The 20798-nt window shown below is 41.0% G+C and overlaps 1 protein-coding gene across 1 annotated transcript in view; it reads left to right on the top strand.

Moving 5' to 3' along the window:
- Positions 1–20798, top strand: part of TRPM3 (transient receptor potential cation channel subfamily M member 3) — a 285325-nt gene that overhangs the window by 226896 nt on the left and 37631 nt on the right. Inside the window, exons 13-19 of the mRNA XM_040580618.1 lie at positions 4737–4877; positions 6293–6322; positions 7441–7730; positions 8562–8790; positions 12777–12944; positions 13915–14040; positions 19759–19899. Of these exons, the coding sequence (XP_040436552.1) occupies positions 4737–4877; positions 6293–6322; positions 7441–7730; positions 8562–8790; positions 12777–12944; positions 13915–14040; positions 19759–19899 (1125 nt within the window). The remainder of the gene's footprint in view (positions 1–4736; positions 4878–6292; positions 6323–7440; positions 7731–8561; positions 8791–12776; positions 12945–13914; positions 14041–19758; positions 19900–20798) is intronic.

Below are 20798 nucleotides of genomic sequence, written 5' to 3'. Positions count from 1 at the left end.
GCAGTTCACTCAGAGAAAAGTGATAGCTCGCCATAGCCCTGCCATCTGAGCAGATCCCTTACCGGTCAACCAAGCTGTAAATCAGTCAGCAGGTCTGACAACAGTTTAAATGAAAACACCTCCTTGGAAATAACTTCTTAACTGACATACTATTTGACAGTTAAATGGCCCACCATGCATGAAAACCAGAGCACACTGCTGATGCTAGTTTTTTGAGCTTATATATATTTTTATGCCAGATGCTTAACCTCTCAGATTTAATTGCAGTATCACAAAATATAAATACAAAAATGTAGTATGTCACCTTGAGAAAACACTTAAAGGATATGCACACTCTGCGCTTTCTATGCATACATTGTAATTTGAAAACCTGCCCTATTTAGAAGGATGTGTGCTGTAAAAACTTATTTACATCTGCATAATTGTGAATTTTCAAATAGAAAATAGGTGTTTACAAACCATAGAAGCATTATTTACTACTATTGTATTACACAGATGTATAGATCACTAGAAGGGTTGGTTTTTTTGTTTAAAAGACCACCCTGCCTGCTTAATAAAGCAAAGAGTTTGAACAGCAGAAGTCACATTACCACATCTGTTTGTGGCAGCTTACAGACACACATGTGCATGTACATGCGCACACACACGCACAGACATATAAAACAACAATTTATTTTCTCTTTGGATTTCCAAATGTCACTGTGAAGACTATTAGACAGAGCAGCATATTGTAAAGGCCTGGAGACACAATCTTAAAGAATTCACAGTAATCAGAGCGCACTTAAATTCTGCATATACTAACAAGACAAAATACTTACTAATGATCCTGCTTTAGAGACAACTGTGCTCACCTCTCTTTTCAGTCCTCTCAATTCCATGACTACACAGGGGGACATATCTGCCAGAATCGTTTGCATCATGGCATGTTTGGCATCTTCTGTCAAGGGTACAGAATTTTAACATACAGGGCTGACTTCTTTCCCAAGACCGTACAAACCGATGCATCCAGACTAAGCAGGAAGAAACACACTGGCCGAGCACGACAACCGGTCTGTAATTGGAGACTGCCCTCTACAGGTTGTTTTTTAAAAAAGCCTTCCCTGGCTCAACTAGCTAATGAACATCAGTAGAAATAACAGATACTTTGTTTTCTTTAATCCAAAAATTGTATATAATCAATATATCTTAATCACACTCAGGGGTGATAGAAGTTTTCACCGTTCTTTTTTTTTGGACTGCCATTGTATGTCTACGTTCCCAGAGAACTAACAAGCAATATACAGAATTTTGAAGGTATTTTTTTCCTTATGCAAAATCAGAGGCTATGTACCTGCTGAATATAAAAATGCACTTGAAGTGAAAAAATACTATAATTGGTTAGCTAGAGTTTACAGTTGAAGTTTCTTCAGGAAAATAATCGTGCATTAGCACTGAAGAGCTTGTCCCAACATTACAAGGTTAATTGATTGTTAGCTGGAGACCTTCCTCTCTGTCATTCCTGACCACCTTGGCTGTACTAGAACAATCCCATCCCAATTTTTGCTGTTCTTGTAGCAGTTCTGGTCCACTTGCACCACAGTGCTTAAATTTACAAGCAGAGTTACCACTGTCAGGGTAGTTCAAGGTATCTGCTGATATGGCAAATGCTTTGGCACATACGTAACTCCTCTGACAAGGATGTTCCAATTGGCTTTACTAGGGCTGATCACTTTCGAAAAGCAGCTGTGTGTTAGCATAGAGCCATACATATGTGTATGTCTATAAAATGTGTATTTCTGCATTCTGTGAGTTTTCTTCAGTAAAGTGTTTCAGGATTAACTGAGAGGTTTACATGCATCTTTTATTGCTTTATTGGAATTTTTTTATCTAAATCCCTTCATGAAATTTTAGAAATCAGAACTATATCAAGAAACTCATACTTTCTAACACATGCAGCACCCTGATGCCTGTTGTGCTTTCTTAATTGATCAAGTATTTTTTGCCACTTAGTAATAGCAAAACATTCAGGTTTAGTGTCTTACATTAAGACAGAAAGAGTCTGTTGAACTACAGCTCTGTCTTGGAGGTACAACTCCCATTTCTGCCAGTTTCTTCATCCTTGTTCTAGTAAAACTGTCATTGCCTGAAGCATTCTGGAGAGAGAACATGTTGGGGGAAAAACAAGCAAACAAACAAAAGAACTAGCAGGATTTAGTTTTTAGATTTACATTATTTTTTGTTTAAATGGTTCAGAATAAAAATGGCTGGGTTCAAGTATGCTAAGCTAAATGCATTCCAGCAAACCATAGTGATTCCCCCACCCATCAGATTAGCCAAGAATAGGAAGAGTGCAAAGGGATATGCTAACAGGCATTGCTGAAAGATAGTAGATGGCTCACCTTTTGCCACTAAATTTGCTTGATCTTCTGTCTTTTTGAATCCTAGCCCATTACTAGGCATGGTACACGACAACACTACCCCACTCTCTCCTTTCTCAGCCTTTCAGTGCGCTGTTTGTACTGCGGCGAGCAGGGTGGGAAATTAGCATTGCTGTTCCTGGCTGAAGAGGAAGGAGGATCTTTGCACCCATTTCATCTCTTCTGCAGAACAGTTGCTGTCTGCTCTCCATTTGACTTTCTCTGCTCTGAATCTAATAAGCAGAGCTGCAGAGAAGCCAGGCAGATATCTGCAGACATGCAGATATTTCCAGCAAGACACAGCAGTCGTAAAATTGCTCTGTGCAAATTATTAACCTTCTTTTGATGACTACATAAAAAGAGTTACTGGTTAACTGTAATCTGTGCTGTATATCATTACAGAAAATGTGATCATTTTATTACAGTGCAATGAAAAAGTTTGAAGCTAACAATTACAAATTCCTGGTCTTTCTGCAATGTTGACTGTACAAGTTATTTTTTTGCTAGAGTAATATTCTCTTTTTCCAAGGCTACCACACACAGTTCACAGAAGGATAATTTACTTCCCACCTTTAATTTGTAGTCACATCTCTTGCACAATGATATACAGGACAGAGAGGGTTCTGTAAATCTTCAGGGTTCTTGGTCAGATCTCTAGATCTGGGTGACCTGTTCACAGTCTGATGAATCATGTCTTCTTTTCTGGTAGGGACTTGCTCTACTGAACCATAAACTGTCCAGATAATTTGTAGGCAGCAATTTAGAGAAGGAGGCAAACTTTCATTTGGGGGAATTCCCTTCCCATGAGCCCTTTACTCGTGTAGAGGGATCAGAGTTTTCCTTGTGGATTTCCCGGGGGGGAACAGAAGAACAGATGTGCCAATACTGAGGTTTTGTTCTTCCATCACCAGAGACCCCCAGGAGTGCTTCACTGGCACATCCACGAGACCAGCCCACTCTGAAATTGTTCTGGCCTGCTGGGCATCACATCAGGCTTACTGCTACTAGAGAATAAAAATACCCAGTTAACTCAAAGGCAGACTCAGATTCATATGCAGTAAAAGGCAATCTGTTACTGAGACCTTTCTTCATAGCTTTGCAAGCCATAAGTATTGGAGAGCTCATAACCTTAGTGTTGCTGTTTTCAGGCTTGACAGCGAAGAGAAGGAAACCATGTGCAAGGGAGTTCACAAAGTGAGGGCAATAAGACACAGATGTATTTATTATTCTTTTTCCATTCCAAAAAAAAAAAAAAAAAGATGCATGCTGAAAACACTGTGTATATATATTATATTCAACAGAGGATAAGAAAGGAAAAGAAATGGAAGAGCAAGTATGTAAGCATTTTTTCCAGGATCCTGCTCATGACCCTTGTCACAAGCACAGTTCCGCTCTTGGGGCACAATCTCCTTAGCACTGCTGGAAATTAGGTAGCAAGATTACTGTGCTTGGAGAGTCTTTCAGTAAAATATGTTGGGAATTCAAGGAGGAATGGTCTAGGAAAGCTGCTAGGCCTGTAGTATTCTTCTTGAATAAAATCACAAAAAATTAGCCAGCCATATTTTTTTATTACCACTTTCATACTTTCATACATACAGATGCTTTCTTCATACTAGGTGTGGAATTTAAACAAGGATACATGTTTGTTTGTACATAACCCCAGAAACAAATGCTAACAGACTCTCCTTGCCTCTACCAAATAGCAATAATAATAACTCAGGCACTGTATAAGTTCTGTACAGTAGGTAACACATTTCTTTCCCCCCTGCCCTTCCTCTCCTGGAACATGGGAAGGAAACACTGCAGGATGGGAAGATCACATGCAGGATCTGGTCCCATGTGAACAAATGATTTCTCTTTATGTCACTTCACTGTGCCTGGTCAGTGCAGATGACAGTCCAAAGAGATGTCAGCAGAGACATGAGATGCGAGGACAAGAGATGTGGGGGACAGATGGTGCTGAAAAGGTGCTGTCTTGCAGGACTAGAGTCCCGCAACTGTGCGTGATCTCTCAAGTGTGCTGATCCTCATGCTTTTTGTTCTGCAGTCATGTTCCTTGTTTCCCCAGCTGAAGAATATGAGTACTGTGTACTGATGTTATCTTCTGTTGCTTCCAACAAGTTCTTCACCTTCTTATTTAACTTATGTCTTCTTTCCAAGCGAGAATATCCAGGTTTCGGTTGGATCTATTTTAAGGTGAATTAATTAACCAGCATAACAATACATTCCTGTTTTTAACTCTTCTATTTGTTTTATTCTAACATCATTTTAAAGTATATGTAACAACACCAGTAATAAGCATTTCTTTCTCCCCCACCGTCTTTCTTATTTTCATTGTAGGGAAACTTACCTCCTGATTATCGGATAAGTCTGATTGATATTGGTTTGGTGATAGAGTACCTGATGGGAGGAGCATATCGCTGCAATTACACCCGAAAGCGGTTCAGAACACTGTACCACAATTTATTTGGGCCCAAGAGGGTAAGGAGCAAGTTATTTGCCATCTGTATGACTACATCCACTGGTAGGGATTACCATGACTTCTTAGATGGTTCCAGGCTGGGGAGATCTGCATGTACACACCATTCAGTCAATAGATTAATTTCCATTATGTGTGTAGCAGCTATTTTACCACAGCACACCATAAGTCAGCCACTGATACAAGCTACGTTTTTTATGAATTTAATGAAATAATTACTGGGTTCTGCTGCCCTGCTGAGACCAGGACATAAACAGTCTCCTCTGGCTCTAAAATCTGTAATTATGAGTATCCACAGATTTTGAAAGACAAGTCTTTTGACCTGTACCAATAATACCATAGAACCCCTGAGTCAGCCTTGAAAAAACTTGCATTTTGATAGATGCATTTCCTATCTCATGGCTCATCTTCTCGATTGTGGCCTGAAGATATCAGGGCAAAGAAACCCGTAATTCAGAATTGGCTTTATTAGCTGGATGTGGTTCCAGCAGACTCAATGGGCTCATGGCAAAAACACCGTTCCGTGTTTTTGTGGTTTTCATGTTTGATAGATAACAATACTGTGAATCCAAAGTAAGTTTACTACCTTTCTAAAATATAAAAGATACGTATTATCATCCATAATGCTGCTAAACCAATCCAGCATGAACAAAATTCTCTTCAGTTCTTCCCCACAAGATTTGTACTTTTTTCTTTTTTAGGTCACATTTTCATTTCCTCTCTCAGTTCAGATTTTAGCAATACACACCACTGAATATTGTTCTAAGTGTCTATAAAGAGCAACAGCTCTGTGAAACAGTTACAGCCCACCTGAAATGGCTTAGTTTGTTTCCCTACACTTTCATTCTTCACTTTTGAGAGGAAAGGTAGCAACTGTAGCTGCTGGGAGAGGCTTTTTTCCATTAATCACTCCATCAAGAAAAGCGTTTCAGTAGCGATTTCACAGATACTGAACCAACATACAAAACAGCTTCACAGCAGTCAATGAAAGTCTGCCAGGGAAATGGCCAAAATACTGATGTACTCCAAAGAAATCCATTCATGCCTTAGCAGTAATTCCTATATCTTTTTCACTAGAACAGCCCCAAACCAGCTGTCATTTGTACCTGAATCCAAATGTGTGTCTTCTCTTGTGTTTTCTGGTGAAATATGGTGAAACTGAAGGTCGAATTAAATATATGTATATATATATATAAAAAATAATTTGATTGGTATGTATATATATTACATTAAATTACAATGCATTACATATATTTTATCTATATTACATTATATATTGTCTATTATATACTCTATATTATACATCATGTTACACAATTACAAATGTATATATGTATATATGCATGTATACACATATAGTTGTACTTTTTCATCACCCTTCTGGGAGGAATAACATTTTTCTATCTTTTTTGTACAGCCAAAAGCCCTGAAACTGTTAGGAATGGAGGTAGGTGTCCTGTGATAAATCTTAATGTCTTTTCAATCTTTTACAAACATATGGTATATAAAGATAATGTTTAAATTCACTGTAATGAAGGTACCAATAGTTGTTTTCAAGTTTTGTATGAGAAATTGCCACACAAATTGTATTTTTCATCCAGATAACTTGTGTACACAAGGGTTAGATTATTAAACATTTCTTAAAACTCCAGTGGATAGACAAGAGAAAAGAAGGCTCTGTCCCCTCTATGCATAATTTTTCTTTTCATTAAGATTAAAATAAATGTTTCCGTTTGTCAGGCCAAGGAAAATTTCAGTCAGATAACTACATAACTTTAAAACCTGCTCAGGGAAATGAAGCAGTTCCAGAGAATGATGCAGAAATCTTTACATGGGCCAAATTTCTGTGTTTTCTTGACACTTTTGGCTACCCCAATGCTTCAAGGAGATAGTAATGTTTTCTTGTTTGTGTATTTTGTACAACTTTCATTTTGCTGTCCACAGATGCAGCACAAAATAGGTCAGCTCATCTGACAAAAGCAATAGGCTAAAATGGGAAAGAAACTAAAGGCAATAGAAACAACAAAGAGCTGGAGGAAGAAAGGGTAAACAAGGGATACAGAGGCAGAATGGGTGTGAAGAAAGGAGGTTCTGACTCATGTGAGAAAACAAAGGGAGAAAACATGAGAATACTCAGGGAGAGAGTCTTCAGCAGACCAGAACACCCCCTGGATATGTACTTTCTGGGGGTGGAGCAAGGTGGATGCATTACAACAGATGTTATATTTGGAGCGAACTTCTAGTTTTATTTTAATGGTGACTTTTCCAAAATTATTCTGGTTATTGTGTGCTTGTGCTCTGTGTTCTTAGGGAGAAAGAACAGTTTGGAGTGATAGTCCAAAGTTCTTTTTCCCTGTGTTTAGATATTGGGTTACAAAATTCTTAATTCCAGTGTAGGCACCAGTACTTTTTTCATCGTTTTTCTGTATTAAATATTTTGTCCAAAAAAGTCGAAGGGGCTGGCCTGCAGGGAATGCATTTGAAATCTCAAGTACTGACTCCAGTGCATTGTGTGAATTAATTCAGTTCCTTCACTGGTGAAAAATTTCTTTACAATTCTCACAGGATGATGTCCCTTTGCGACGAGGAAGAAAAACAACAAAAAAAAGAGAAGAAGAAGTTGATATTGATTTGGATGACCCTGAAATCAATCATTTCCCCTTCCCATTCCATGAGCTGATGGTGTGGGCTGTGCTGATGAAGCGTCAGAAGATGGCCCTCTTCTTTTGGCAGCATGGGGAAGAGGCTATGGCTAAAGCACTGGTGGCCTGTAAACTCTGCAAAGCCATGGCCCATGAAGCATCAGAAAATGACATGGTGGATGACATATCCCAAGAGTTGAACCATAATTCCAGGTGAATTTTCTTTCATGTACACTTTCCTGGATATTTTTTTTTTTAAAGGGGGGGAGGGGGGAGGGTGCTGAACCTGCCTGAAATTTGTTTCTCTGTACCTTGCTTTCATTTCTAACTTGGAAGGAGAATGCTGACCCTTTAGAGAAAGTCTGAATGGCTTTTGAACACTCTGTATGCCAGAGAAGCAGAGTTGCTAGCAATATAACTTTTGAAATGAGAAGGTATCAAAAAGGCAATGAAATATCTCCATTGTCTATGTGTTCTTCCTGAGGCCTCAAGAGTCAGGCTGCAACTTTCCCCTGTGCTTTTTCAAGACACTTTGTTCATCCCAAGAAGAACAATTTCTGAAATCCTTACAAACATAATATTCAAGTGGAAGTGTTAACTAACCAAGAGCTCATGCTTAGATGAGCAAGCCGAGGTACTAGATTCCATAATAACCTCTCCTGATGTTAAAAGTCTGAGACACAGAATTGTAAAAAGGGTGTTGACACTGCTTTTTCCAGGAGGCTTGACCACAAAGCCATGGGCAGACAGCACAGAAGCAATCCTCTGAGCTGCAGATAACCAGAGGATTTCAGCTCGAAAATGTCAGGGAGGTAGGCAGGCAGGTGGGAGCAGACAGCTGGTAGGTGTGGGTGCTCATCACTGCTAAGTCCAGGCACTTATTTATATGCCTACTATGAGCCACTCACATTTGAAAATGTGGGTTTCCATGTGTACAGTCAGCATCACGATTTGCATGATGGAAGGTGATGCCCCCCTTGCAGAGGCTGTAGTTGCAAAGGGGTGTTTCCTGCTTGGGCTAATGGGAATGAAAAAATGTTGCAGGGACTTCGGCCAGTTGGCGGTGGAGCTGTTGGACCAATCATACAAGCAGGACGAGCAACTGGCAATGAAACTGCTGACCTATGAGCTGAAGAACTGGAGCAACGCCACATGCCTGCAGCTCGCAGTGGCAGCCAAGCACAGGGACTTCATTGCTCACACTTGTAGCCAAATGCTGCTCACAGACATGTGGATGGGTCGTCTCCGGATGCGCAAAAATTCTGGCCTGAAGGTCAGCGCTGTTTTAAAATAAAATTAACAGTCAGAGGAGTTCTGATAGGTGGTGACAGGGCTCACAATGCATGAGTAATAACTGGCTCAATTTACCATATTTCAGGTGCTTATTTGTAGTGTTGTAAAGCAAGGTATATTCTGTGTTCAGTTTTTCAGCAGAGAGCTTATCACAAACCCAGGTTCAAAGCACATTACTTGGTTTGTTTGTTGTCTTTCTCAAAGCCCCCTCCAGCATCACTGAGAGTTACCAGAATAAGAATTGAGCCAGGAGGTTAGTATGTCACCCTGCCTGGATACTTCAGAGTTAGACAAGAAGTTTTTAAAGAAAAATGAAGAAAAATGATGTGTAAGTGAATTAACTACTGATGGAAGGTGCTGATGCAACAACCTTCCCCAGAACAGACCAAAGAAAGCATTACAAATTTTCTTGCAATCCCCTGCCAATCCTCTGATGGCTGACCTGAAGGGACTACCTTAGAGGGTCTAAAGAATAATCCAATTTTCAAAGCTGTTTAAGCTTTACTTCCACAGTCAGCGAAAGAGAGCAAGGTGAATTCTGGGAGGTGAATTTGTGTCCATGGGTTGGCATCTTTCACCTTCACTGAAGTACTCACCAGTCAGTAAATAACCAGGAATTGCCTCTTCCTCCCAGATGACTGAAAAATATTTTCAGTGTAAGGGTTCTCTCTCCTGTAGTAATCATGTGTGTGAGAAGTGGTAGTTGTTCAGCTGTTTTGCCGTGTGAAAAGATGTTCAGTAATGGTGAGAATGCTTATGAGTATGTGCATCGTTATCGTTTTGGGTCTAATCCAGTGACAGTGACAAATGAGAGTAAGTGGCTGGTAGCATTCTCATCATCCAGATGATGCAGAAGAAGCTGTGCATAAATATTGTTCTGCTTGCAGATAGAAAGCATTCTCATATTTGGAGACATCTTTACTACCTATTCTTCTGACTCAATTTGCAGGCCCACTGCCCTTCAGAGGGACTGCTGCCTTGTTCACTGCTTGGCTTTGCAGATATTCAACCTGGGTTTATGGCGATCAGTCCATTTCCCACTGCATGCTTTCTTCTTCTGCATGTAGGAAGCATGACAATAAGTAGGATTGCAACCCTGGACTTCAGGAAAGCTAACTTTGGCCTCTTCAAGGACCTATGTGGAGGAATCCCAGTGGGTTAGGGCTCTGGAAGGTAGAGGGGGTCCAAGAGAACTAGATAATATTCAACCATCATTTCATCCAAGCTCAAGAGAGGTGCATCCCTATGAGTAAGAAATCAAACACAGGATGCAGGAGGCCTGCATGGATGAGCAAGGAGCTTCTGGCAAAACTCAAACAGAAGAAGGAAGTTTATGGGAAGTGGAAAAAAGGACAGGCCACTTGGGAGGAATATAGGAATGTTGTCAGAACATGCAGGGAGGCAATGAGGAAGGCTAAGGTCCATTTGGAATTACAGATGGTGGGGGTTGTCAAGGACAACAAGATCTTCTTCAAGTACATCAGTAGCTAAAGGATGTCTAGGGAAAATGTGAAAATGTGTGCCTGCTGCTGAATGAGGTTGGTGCCCTGTTGATGAAGGACGCAAAGAAGGCGGAGTCACTGGATGCCTTCTTTGCTTCAGTCTTCACTGCCAAGGCTGGCCCTCCAGTTTCCCAGACCCTGGAGGCAAGAGAGGAAGTCTGGAGAAAGGAGGACTTTCCCTTGGTTGAGGAGGGTCAGGTTGGAGATTATTTAAGCAAACTTGACACTCACAAATCCATGGGCCCTGATGGGATGTACCCTCTAGTGCTGAGGGAGCTGGCAGATGTTATTGCTAAGCCAGTCTCCATCCTCTTTGAAAGGTCATGGAGAACAGGAGAGGTGCCTGAGGACTGGAGGAAAGCCAGTGTCACTTCAAAAAGGGCAAGAAGGAGGACCCAGGAAACTACAGGCTGGTCAGCTTCACCTCCATCACTGGAAAGGTGGTGGAAAAGCTTATCCTGGAGGTCATCTCTAAGCATGTGGAGGAAAAGGTTATCAGGTGTAGTCAATATGGATTCACCCAGGGGAAATCACGCCTGACCAACCTGCTAGCCTTCTGTGCTGGAAGGCCTGGCCGGGTGGGTGCGGGGAGAGCAGCGGGTGCTGTCTGCCCTGCCCCCAGCAAGGCTCTTGCCCCGGTCTCCCACAGCCGCCCCAGGGGAGCGCAGGCCGGGTGGGCTGGGCGGTGGGCAGGGAGGTGGGCTGGGACCTGGCTGATGGCAGAGCCCAGAGGGCTGTGACCAGCGGCGCAGCCCAGCTGGGGGCCCGCAGCCAGCGCTGTGCCCCGGGGCTCAGCACCGGGTCCCGTCCTGCTCAGCCCACCCACCGGCGCCCTGGGCGGAGGGGCAGAGCGTGCCCGCGGCCAGTTTGCTGGTGGTGCAGCGCTGGGAGGGCGGCTGATACCCCGGAGGCTGCGCTGCCGTTCAGCGGGGCCCGGGCAGGCTGGGCAGGGGGGCGGGGGGGGCGTCATGAAGCTCGGCAAAGGCGGGGGTAGGGTCCTGCGCCGGGGGGCAGCGACCCCACGCACCAGCACAGGCTGGGAGCTCCCTTTCAGCTTATTGTAACATCAGGGCTTCACAAGGATCCTTTACTCAGTTTCTAGTCTCTGTTTTACTTCACTGAAGCTCATTAGCAGGGCCTGTTTACAGCTAAAGCAGGCTACAAGCTACATGAGCAAGAAGCAGCATGGCAAATAAATAAATTTGCAAACATGAGTCATGAATTATTTCCCATGAACAGCTTTCTTCTGTTGAAATTAGCAAATGACAAGAAGGCTGAAACTAATCCTTTAGAGTCTCGCTGGGGATGTATAGCACCAGTGGGAAGGGGAGAGGCAACTCTTCATCCTGCCAGTTCTTAGAAATATCGTTTCTGGGCAGCCAGGCCTGCCCATAATCCCCTCTCCGTGGATACATCCTTCTGCAACAAGCTGAGTGCAAGTAGCCTGGTGCTCAGCTCTTCCAAGGCTGGGCACACCATTTTTGTACACTAACTGCTCCTAATTGCAGTACTTTAGGTGGTTTCAACAACACACATGCTATCAATATGACGAGCACAAGCAGTCACCCTGCCTGACCTGCCAAAAAATTATCTGGTTTCACTGTCATTTAAGGACAGATGTATAATAAAATCATTTTCCAAAAAATTACAAGCAAAACCAGGAAAAAATATTGTGCTTGTGAATACAGACAGGCTGCTTCTTTTGGTATTATTATAACTCTTCAGTTATACTACTGATTTAGCCCAAGCATTGTTTATTGTATATATCCACACAAGGAAATTTTAATGGTTTCTGCACTCCACACCTTAAGAGAGGGAAGGCAGGAAAGGCAGAGCTGGTGTTAATGTCAACATTGCACAGCTGCTAGGTTACTGAAGCTAAATCTAAGGGGACTTCATAGCTAAGCACATTAACATTTGCTATTGCTGGCTTTGTCTTATCTCCTCAGATCCACACACGCTTACCCCTTGAGTACCTGCATGCATTAAGTATGGACATGGAGAGCTTGAGACCTATTAATCGTCACTGTAGAAATTAATACTGCTTGTGTGTCATTTATGTAGATCTTGTCTATTATGTAAAATGCAGAAATTTGCACGTCCAAGGTCTGAACAAACCCATAGTCCCACCTACCATTTACCTTATGAAATATTTTGTAAATATATCCTGGTACTTAACAATATGCATGCGATGAGCAAGCAGATAAAATACTCAAGGCAGGCAATTAGCCATAGCACTCACAGCAATGCTAATAGAAGTCACGTACTTTGTTTCACTACACAGCTCTGATAACATTACCCCAAGTGACAAATATTGTATTGTCATAGAAACTCTTTCATACACACACAGAGTAGCTTTAGTTTCCTGAATGTCCTGAGGGAGTTGTTCCATTGATACTAAGTAACCATCATGATTGTAATGTGTTTACTGTGATGATTATTGTTATCGTTATTATTGCTTTAGGTAATTCTAGGAATTCTACTTCCTCCTTCAATCCTCAGCTTGGAGTTCAAGAACAAAGATGATATGCCTTACATGTCCCAAGCTAATGAGATCCATCTTCAAGAGAAGGAGCCAGAGGAACCAGAGAAGCCAGTGAAAGAAAAAGAGGAGGAGGACATGGAACTCACTGTAAGTGCTGTCAATAAATCACCAGCCTCAGTGCTGTCAGTTTGTTATTCCCACCTCTGCAGGCTGTCTGATGACTAAATTTAGCAGATAATGGGACACCACTGTTAACACTCCCTTCTCCTCCACGGGACTCAAACCAAACAAGCTGGCATCATTGTGTCTCGATGTTGCAGCAGTACATGGTGATGCTGAAGTGTCATGTTGTGATGTCATATCCTCATATTTTGATTCAATCTGATGCCGTGTTTTGGGAAATAAATTCATGAGATTTCAGAATTGAAAGCACTTAGCCATGACAGATGAGTGGGCCTACCTGGTACAAAGCTCACTAAGTCTTCCTTTCAATGGAAATGCCCAAAGAGTTGTAGAAGCTAGAGATTTTTTATATTTTTTTTCTTTTGGTTAACTTCATTAAAAGGCAAGTAAGTGTGCAAACAGGCAAGAAGAATTATGAAAATGGTTTTCAGAATTCTTTATGAATTTGTGGTCATTGCCTCTCACACATACACATACATGCGGTGTTTAATCCACTGAAGATATTATCAAGCAGCTAGACAGCTCAGTCCCTCAGTACTACTGCAACCCAGCAGAATTGTGTAAGGAAGGACTTGTCTGTGTTAGTAACATAGCCTTAGACAAATAATTTGCACCACAAAGTGAATCAGATAGCTAAAGCCCTGAAAACTATACAAGCCATCTACTTCTGGTGTCTTGTTCTCAGACTTGTTTGGCATTTTTGCATTTGGGCAATTATGATACGAGCTATCAGACCTGCCTTAGCTTAGTTTGGTTTGCTTTGGTTTGGGTTTGATTGTGGTGTCTTTGAAAGGCTTAAAACTCAACCCCTGTTGATCAAGGTCAGGATAGAGGCATGGAAGTGAAAGGGATTTTCCTGGTGAATTTACAAATAAATAAATAAATAATGCCACAACATCAACAAAAACAACAAAAACCAGACTGTTTCTCACAGGCCAACAGCAGGAGCTGCCCACAGGACCCCGTCTGCAGGCAGGCAGAAGGACCTGCCTACAGGACCCAATATGCAGGCAAGCCGAAGGAGCAGCCCACAAGACCCACCTACAGGACTCGTTTGCAGGCAAGAACCTGGTCGTTGGGAAGGACCAGAAGGCAGAATAGCAGCAATGGGCCATTTTCTGCTCATTAGCTATTAATTGAAATTTACTGTCCCTGGCTTCTGATCCAATTATGAAGTGCCTATTCAAATCAAATAAGCACTTTGAAAGCTGCCTTTTTCTTGGCAATGGGGAAAACTTTGGGGAGGAAGTCATTTCCATCTCTCTGCAGTTATCCCAGCTCCTGGTTTCTTGTCTACAATACTGTGTTTTCTTTTTACCTTCTGACTCCTGCTACAAGGAGGTGATGTGTGAACTGGATCTGCTTTTCCAGACGAGTCTTAGATGTTCCCTTCCTTCTCCCTTCCATGTGCTGACAGTCCTATTGCTCTTTTCAGTCATTGACTCTGTCCTTAATTCCTTCAAATTTGATGCATCATTCTAGTGAAGTTTCAGACACTTACAGCCTTTTCTATAAAATAACTTTTGGAAGAGTCCAGCAAGTTTAGAAACTGTATCTTTGGTACGCTACTGTTGACTTAATATTTCTGCATATAATCTATACTATTCTTTAGGACTTCTGACACAGCTTCTTCACTCGGGTGCCTTTTAGTGGTGAGGAGAGATGATTTGCTAGCAAAGAGACTTTTGCATATATTTCTGTTGCACAGCCAGTTACATTCAGTCACCTTTAAGCAGGGAAAGTGTTCCTACCTGACATGTATTACATATAAGAAAATATTTCAGATTGAAGTTTTGCATTGTTCCAGCCTTAGTCAAATGGTCTGGCATAAGTTAGGTTACATCTCTTCTCCACTGGTGAGATGATGCCCGCAAGACTGGGAAATGCCTTTGTGAAGTTTCCCTTTAGTCATGCTTATTCATACCTTATTCATACCTTATTCTTAGTTCATTAAGATTAATAATTGATTGTGATGTGATATCACAAATGTTCAATCAGTTTTTGAACTCTGGCTCAGTAGACAGTCACTCACCCTAACCATAGTTTGCAACTACTGTGTTCAGAATGACCTGCATGTTTTGCTCCACATTTTTTCCTTTCAGGACAAACAAATAGATCCTTTTCATATGTGATTACTACACTTTTCTTTTATTCATTTACTTAATTAGCAAAATTTTCCATGGTTTGGGTTTCTGAGGTTTGTTCAGCTTAAAGCTTAAACAAAATTGATGAACTAAAAATCATTTTGGTCACCTCAGAAGCCCATTTCTGGTAAACAATGTATCATCCAAAAATCAGCCTCACTCTAATTCTAATCATTCCCAGTGAATGTCTCTGTATTCCTAGAATATTACACCCATATTCATTTTTATAAAAGTACTGCTAAGATAAAGAATCACATCTATTCAAGGGCTATTCATTGATTTCTTATGAAGTCTTGAGTGTCCTGCACTGACTAACGATAGGCTGAAAAAGTCAGTTTCTTCCTCTGGACTGCACTTTGAGCAGAGTGGATGAGGTACAGGGCCACAGTGATTTTGGTGCTATCTTACACCTCATTTGCACAGAATAATGTGATCACACAGACTACAGCAACAGTGTAATAAGTTGCGTTGGCACATCTGCATGCAAGTATGTATTTGTTTCACACTCAGAGGATCTGGTGTGTAGCTGAACATTTGGATATGCTATAAAGATGCAGTGTTTATTCACTATAAACTGCTTGTTACTCACACCTGCTTTTAACTTTATAACAGATATATGAAAGTGCTGGGCATACATTGCTTTTTAACACCTAGATGCTAGGCAACAGACTTTCCTTATAGCAGCTTCTCACAAAAACACACTTGAATACTGCTCTCATCACCGCTTCCTCAGCACCAAGGAATTTACCACAATTTATGCATGGAACTGTCAGTCATTAATCCTGAATATTAGGCATAGAGAAGCACAAGAGCACTAAACCCTAAAGTCCAGGGACATTTTGTATTTGTACAATATCCTGATCAGGGCCTTAATTAGTTGCTGAATTTTAGGTCACTCAGAATCCCCAGCAGTCTACCCTTCTCCCAAAATAACACTGATTCTAGAAGCCATAACTTGGAGCATCCTTATCTATATTCAGTGCCTTATTGTTTGGGTATCAGAGTTCCCCAATAAATGGTCTCATTTCAGAACACAGAATAATTCATTTAAATCCTTTAGAAGATGTTTCAGTTGTTGTTTTGCTCATTTCATTCTAATTTCCCACTTCATATAGGAAGTTTGGACTTCCAGGGCATCACTAAGAGTCTGAGTTAGGACTTCAGCAGCAGCAAAGCTAGTTCTGTTGGCCTCTGGGCTCCCATTATCTCATCTGTAGTATGTATGCTTAGCCTTTTCTCCAGTGGCAAGAACTGACCAAATATTATATCACTAAAAATACAGTTCCTAAGATATGAAATATTGAAGACTAGTGTCCTTATGCCCCTGGCCCATCTCACCCACCCTCCTGGGCAATGACGCTCACAGCATCTCACATGCCAGCAGCAAGGCACCCCTTCAGCTTGTCTGGAAAGTGGCAGTGGGAGTTGATGCTGATGGTCACAAGGTAGAAGTGCTGGCCCTCGCCATAAAGAGGGATTTCCCTCTGTTTCTCCAAGGGTTTTGGAAACCCCCCATGCTGCCACCACACAACAGCCCTGGCACTCTCCATGTCCTTCACCGAGCTCATCAGCCAGGATGACTGAGCTCCTGGTACTTCAGCCCTGCTCCTTTGTATTCACCTTAAAGAACCACTGAGCACATGCCAAATCAAATTTTACACACCTGTAACTCAAAGGCATTAAGCCTTTTTTCCTACCAGTATTTCAAGACAGAGAACAGAACTACCACGGAGGCAGCATTTCCATACCTAGCATAGGATACAACAGGGTATGCAGAGAAAGGTATAGTACATCCACCCAGCTACGTACAATTTCCACACCAGTTCTGTGTGAATATGGGGTATGTCTACATGTAGTGTGTAGCTTCCACTAAGGATAAAATTTCAAAGGCCTGTGATCATTCTGGCAGAACTGAAATTGATGTTATAAATATAAATATATTACAGGATCATTAGCATGTATTAATGCAAAACCTCACAATCCAAAACTGTCCAGATTCCCTATCAATGAACGGTCCTCAATTACATAAAACAAAATCTGGCCACACACCCCCGCCCCCACCCCCCCCCCAGAAAAAACCCAAACACACCAAACTAGAGTACTGATTAGAAAAATCTCCATGTAAAACCTATGTGCACATCAATCCCCGCAGATTAAAGTGATGCAATTGTACTGTACTGTACAATGTAGTAGAGCTGCTCTCAGGCTTACCTTGCATGACTCATGGTGAATCATGGCCAAAACTGTGTATTAGAGAAAGACATGCCACCCACACAGAGCAGCGTCTTGAGTTATTCCCACCCTATTGCTTCCTGCGGCAAGCGAAAACACATTTGTTCACATTCAGCATTGCAGCTATGCTGTTAACACAGTCACTTAGGTTATGTCTGTATGTTTCTAATGGGTAGGCTTTTCAATTTGTTAATACTATGGTATAATTAACAGTCGGGGACATCAGGTCAAATCTAATCCCCAGCCATCTCAGAGCAATTCGCCATCTTTAGCATACGGGAGGAGAGAGATCAGTATTACACGATACAATTAGTTCAAAAATAATTGTAACAAGATAAAATTACAGCACCATTATCAACAAGAAAGCAATAGCAAACAGGAAATAAGCATCCATGATCTAAAGCATAAATCCAGGTACTAAAAGAACAATCCTCTAAAAAGATCCACAACTCACTGATTCCAGTGAGAGCTAAGGGTGTCTCAGAATTAGTAAATCCATAAAATTATGAAGGAAAGTCTGTAAAATAATCCTTTTCACTAAAACACGGCACTGCTCATTTGTTAAAGCTGCCAGCATTCCTTTTCACACTGCTGCAAAATTCTTGAGCACCAGAGGACAGCAAAGACAAAGCCTTTTAAAAAGCTAAGAAAACTGTGTAGCACCAGATGGCAGCTTTCACTAAAACAGCATCAGGAGTTAGCACCTTCTTGGGCTATAATTTTCCAGAAGAATTTAGGTCATATTCCACCTTTTTTCCCAGTAAATAATCCCTGATATAGATCAGGGAATCACCTCAGGTTTTGTAGACTTCAGGTAATGATACCTGGGGTTCTGTGAAGGTTGTGTAATATCTGCTACTATAGTTATATTCAGTAAGTCTCATGTTCTTGCAGACTGTCTGCTTATCTAACAAGAATTCCTTCTCTGTTCAGCAGCCACTTCATCTTTTTCCTTTTTTGTGAAACTCTTGATGGACTTTCAAGGTATTTTAGGTATTCGGTAAGAATCATCAAGAGATATATTTAATTTTTTAATACACAGTTTATCTACATTTGTGGCAACAAACTTAGAAATCTGGAGGCCTAAAAAGATAAAGGAAATAAGTAACTTCATCAAAGCAGGCTACAGTTTTAAGAGGATCGCAGCAGGTTAGTTTCAGCGCAGTATGCTTGTGTCCTGAATCTTTGTTCTATGTTATTAAAAATGTGCAGGTCAACATCTGTGTATAGTCAAATTCAGGAATAGGAATATCAGGGACCACATGGAAAGTAGTAATACCAGAGGAAAAAACTTAAGTACATAAGTGAAATTAAAGATAGGGCAGTTGTATCTCAATTCTTGTAATTGTTTTCATGTTCAGGTGTGCTACGATCGATACGTGCCACAAACCAAACTGTAAGAACTTACTCAGGGCACATTAACCTAAAATACACTCTCAGTCCACTATTCAAAAAATAATTGTTTCAGAAAGAACACTAAATAGATTGTGCTGTATTCCAAATACTAAGGAACACCTTCTTCTAAGTATTAATTTCAGTGACTATGTAGTTTGGTCATACTTTCCACCTCTCTGCAGCTGACTGTGAAGTTAAAAGTAAACACAATATTACTGTCTTTTGCCTGTTAGGTTTGCACTTACAGCTGAGAACTTAAGTATGAGTTTCTGGAGCTCAGCGTAGCTCTTCAGTGAGTCTGAATTGCAATGGTGACAGTGAGATCAGGCCTGACAGAGGCAGTGCATGAGCAGTCTGGAACTTCATTATGGAAAAAGCTACAATCATGCAGAAGGATCTTTCAATCCAAGGCCTTAATGCTGCAGTGAACTGTACTGGTCAGTTTTCTACCTCCATGTGAAGTTCACTGTGGGATCATTGGCTATGACAGATCCAGTGATCAATGTAAAAAAGAGTCACTGGCTTCATTGCTTCCAGTCCAGCAAATGTCAACTCATCTTTCCCCCTCTTGTTCTCTCTCAGTCTCAGCCTTATGAACTTCTCTTTGTTTAAAACCAACACTTACCTGTTTTCTGTCTGCATCTGTTTATTGTATAGAAGTGCACCACAAAAAGCTGTTGTCAGGTAAAAATTTTGCTGTCCATACAGCAAAGAGGAGGAAGGTTCTCCACATCTCATTTTCTGTTCACCAGTCAAAGATTTCACACTGGTGCTGAGCGTTGCCACCAGAGCATTGGGGTTTCAGTTTACAAAGTATTAAAGAGCAGCTTTCCTGAAAAAAAAAGATAATCTGAGAACCAAACGCTTTATACCTAGCTATGGTCACCTGGTTTTGTCCAAAGATCAAAAAATCAAAAAAGTTTTGAATAATTTCCTTCTGATATTTGAAAAATAATCTTCATTTGTCTTTCACAAAGAAACAAACACAAAAATGTCCTTTCTTGTAGGCAATGCTGGGACGAGGGAATGGAGAGTCCTCAAGAAAGAAAGAGGAAGACGAAGTTCAGAGCAGGCACAGGCTGATCCCTGTTGGAAGAAAGATTTATGAGTTCTACAATGCTCCCATCGTTAAATTTTGGTTTTACACAGTAAGAAATCTTCCTTGCCAAATTACTACTGTTTGGACAAATACTGAAATTGGATTAAGGCTATCTTGTGTATTTCATTGAAAGTCTGCATCTGTGTGCATTGGAGGACTTGCCCATAAATAGTTTAATAAAAATCTTTTGTAGAGGTCATCTAGCACTTGCAAACCTGTCCACGAATTTTAAAAGCCACCATTTCGTTCAGGAAGTAATGGTTAAAATTTGAATGACTGTGTATGTTTTTCTTCAAATACAGCAATAAATGACAGTTTACTGCAGTCAGTGCTCCCAAGGAATTCCATATAGGACAACTCCCAATAGAAGAGTTCCCAAAAGTAAGCCCAATGGGAGGCTGGACTGAATCAGGATATTGAATCATCCAATAACTGGCGAAAAAACAGAAGCAGATAGAGCACGTCTTTCCTTGGAACATTTTTTCCTTGTTCTGTTTTGACTAGTCTGCAGAGTATCTCTTAGATAAAACGTTTGTGAAACTACCCACAAGATATTAAAGACATGAGTAGCACCTTATGTACATTTTTCAGTGACAAATCCTGTCAAATAAATATAATCTCCCTGTGTTATAAAGAAACAGACCTTGCAGATGGAGCAGAGAAGAATTGTGTTGTATATTTTGACCAAAGTAAGACAGCATCAAAAACTTCACAGGGTGTTCTCACAGATAAATTAATAACTGCTATATTAAAGTTACTATGTGGATACAAAGCTTTTTGGCAATTAGTCTTCAACAGCAGATATTAATTATTCACTATCAAGCTGGAAGCAGGGATTGGAAAGGATTCCATTAGGTTCTCTCCTACATCAGGTGCTATCTCATATTTTCAGTCAAAACTCGGACGATGGAGTAGAGATTAATTATTGAACTTGCAAATTGCACCAAA

The sequence above is a fragment of the Falco naumanni genome, chromosome Z (genome assembly GCF_017639655.2).
Source record: "Falco naumanni isolate bFalNau1 chromosome Z, bFalNau1.pat, whole genome shotgun sequence".
Classification (NCBI taxonomy): domain Eukaryota; kingdom Metazoa; phylum Chordata; class Aves; order Falconiformes; family Falconidae; genus Falco; species Falco naumanni.
This window is presented reverse-complemented; position numbering and strand designations above follow the sequence as displayed.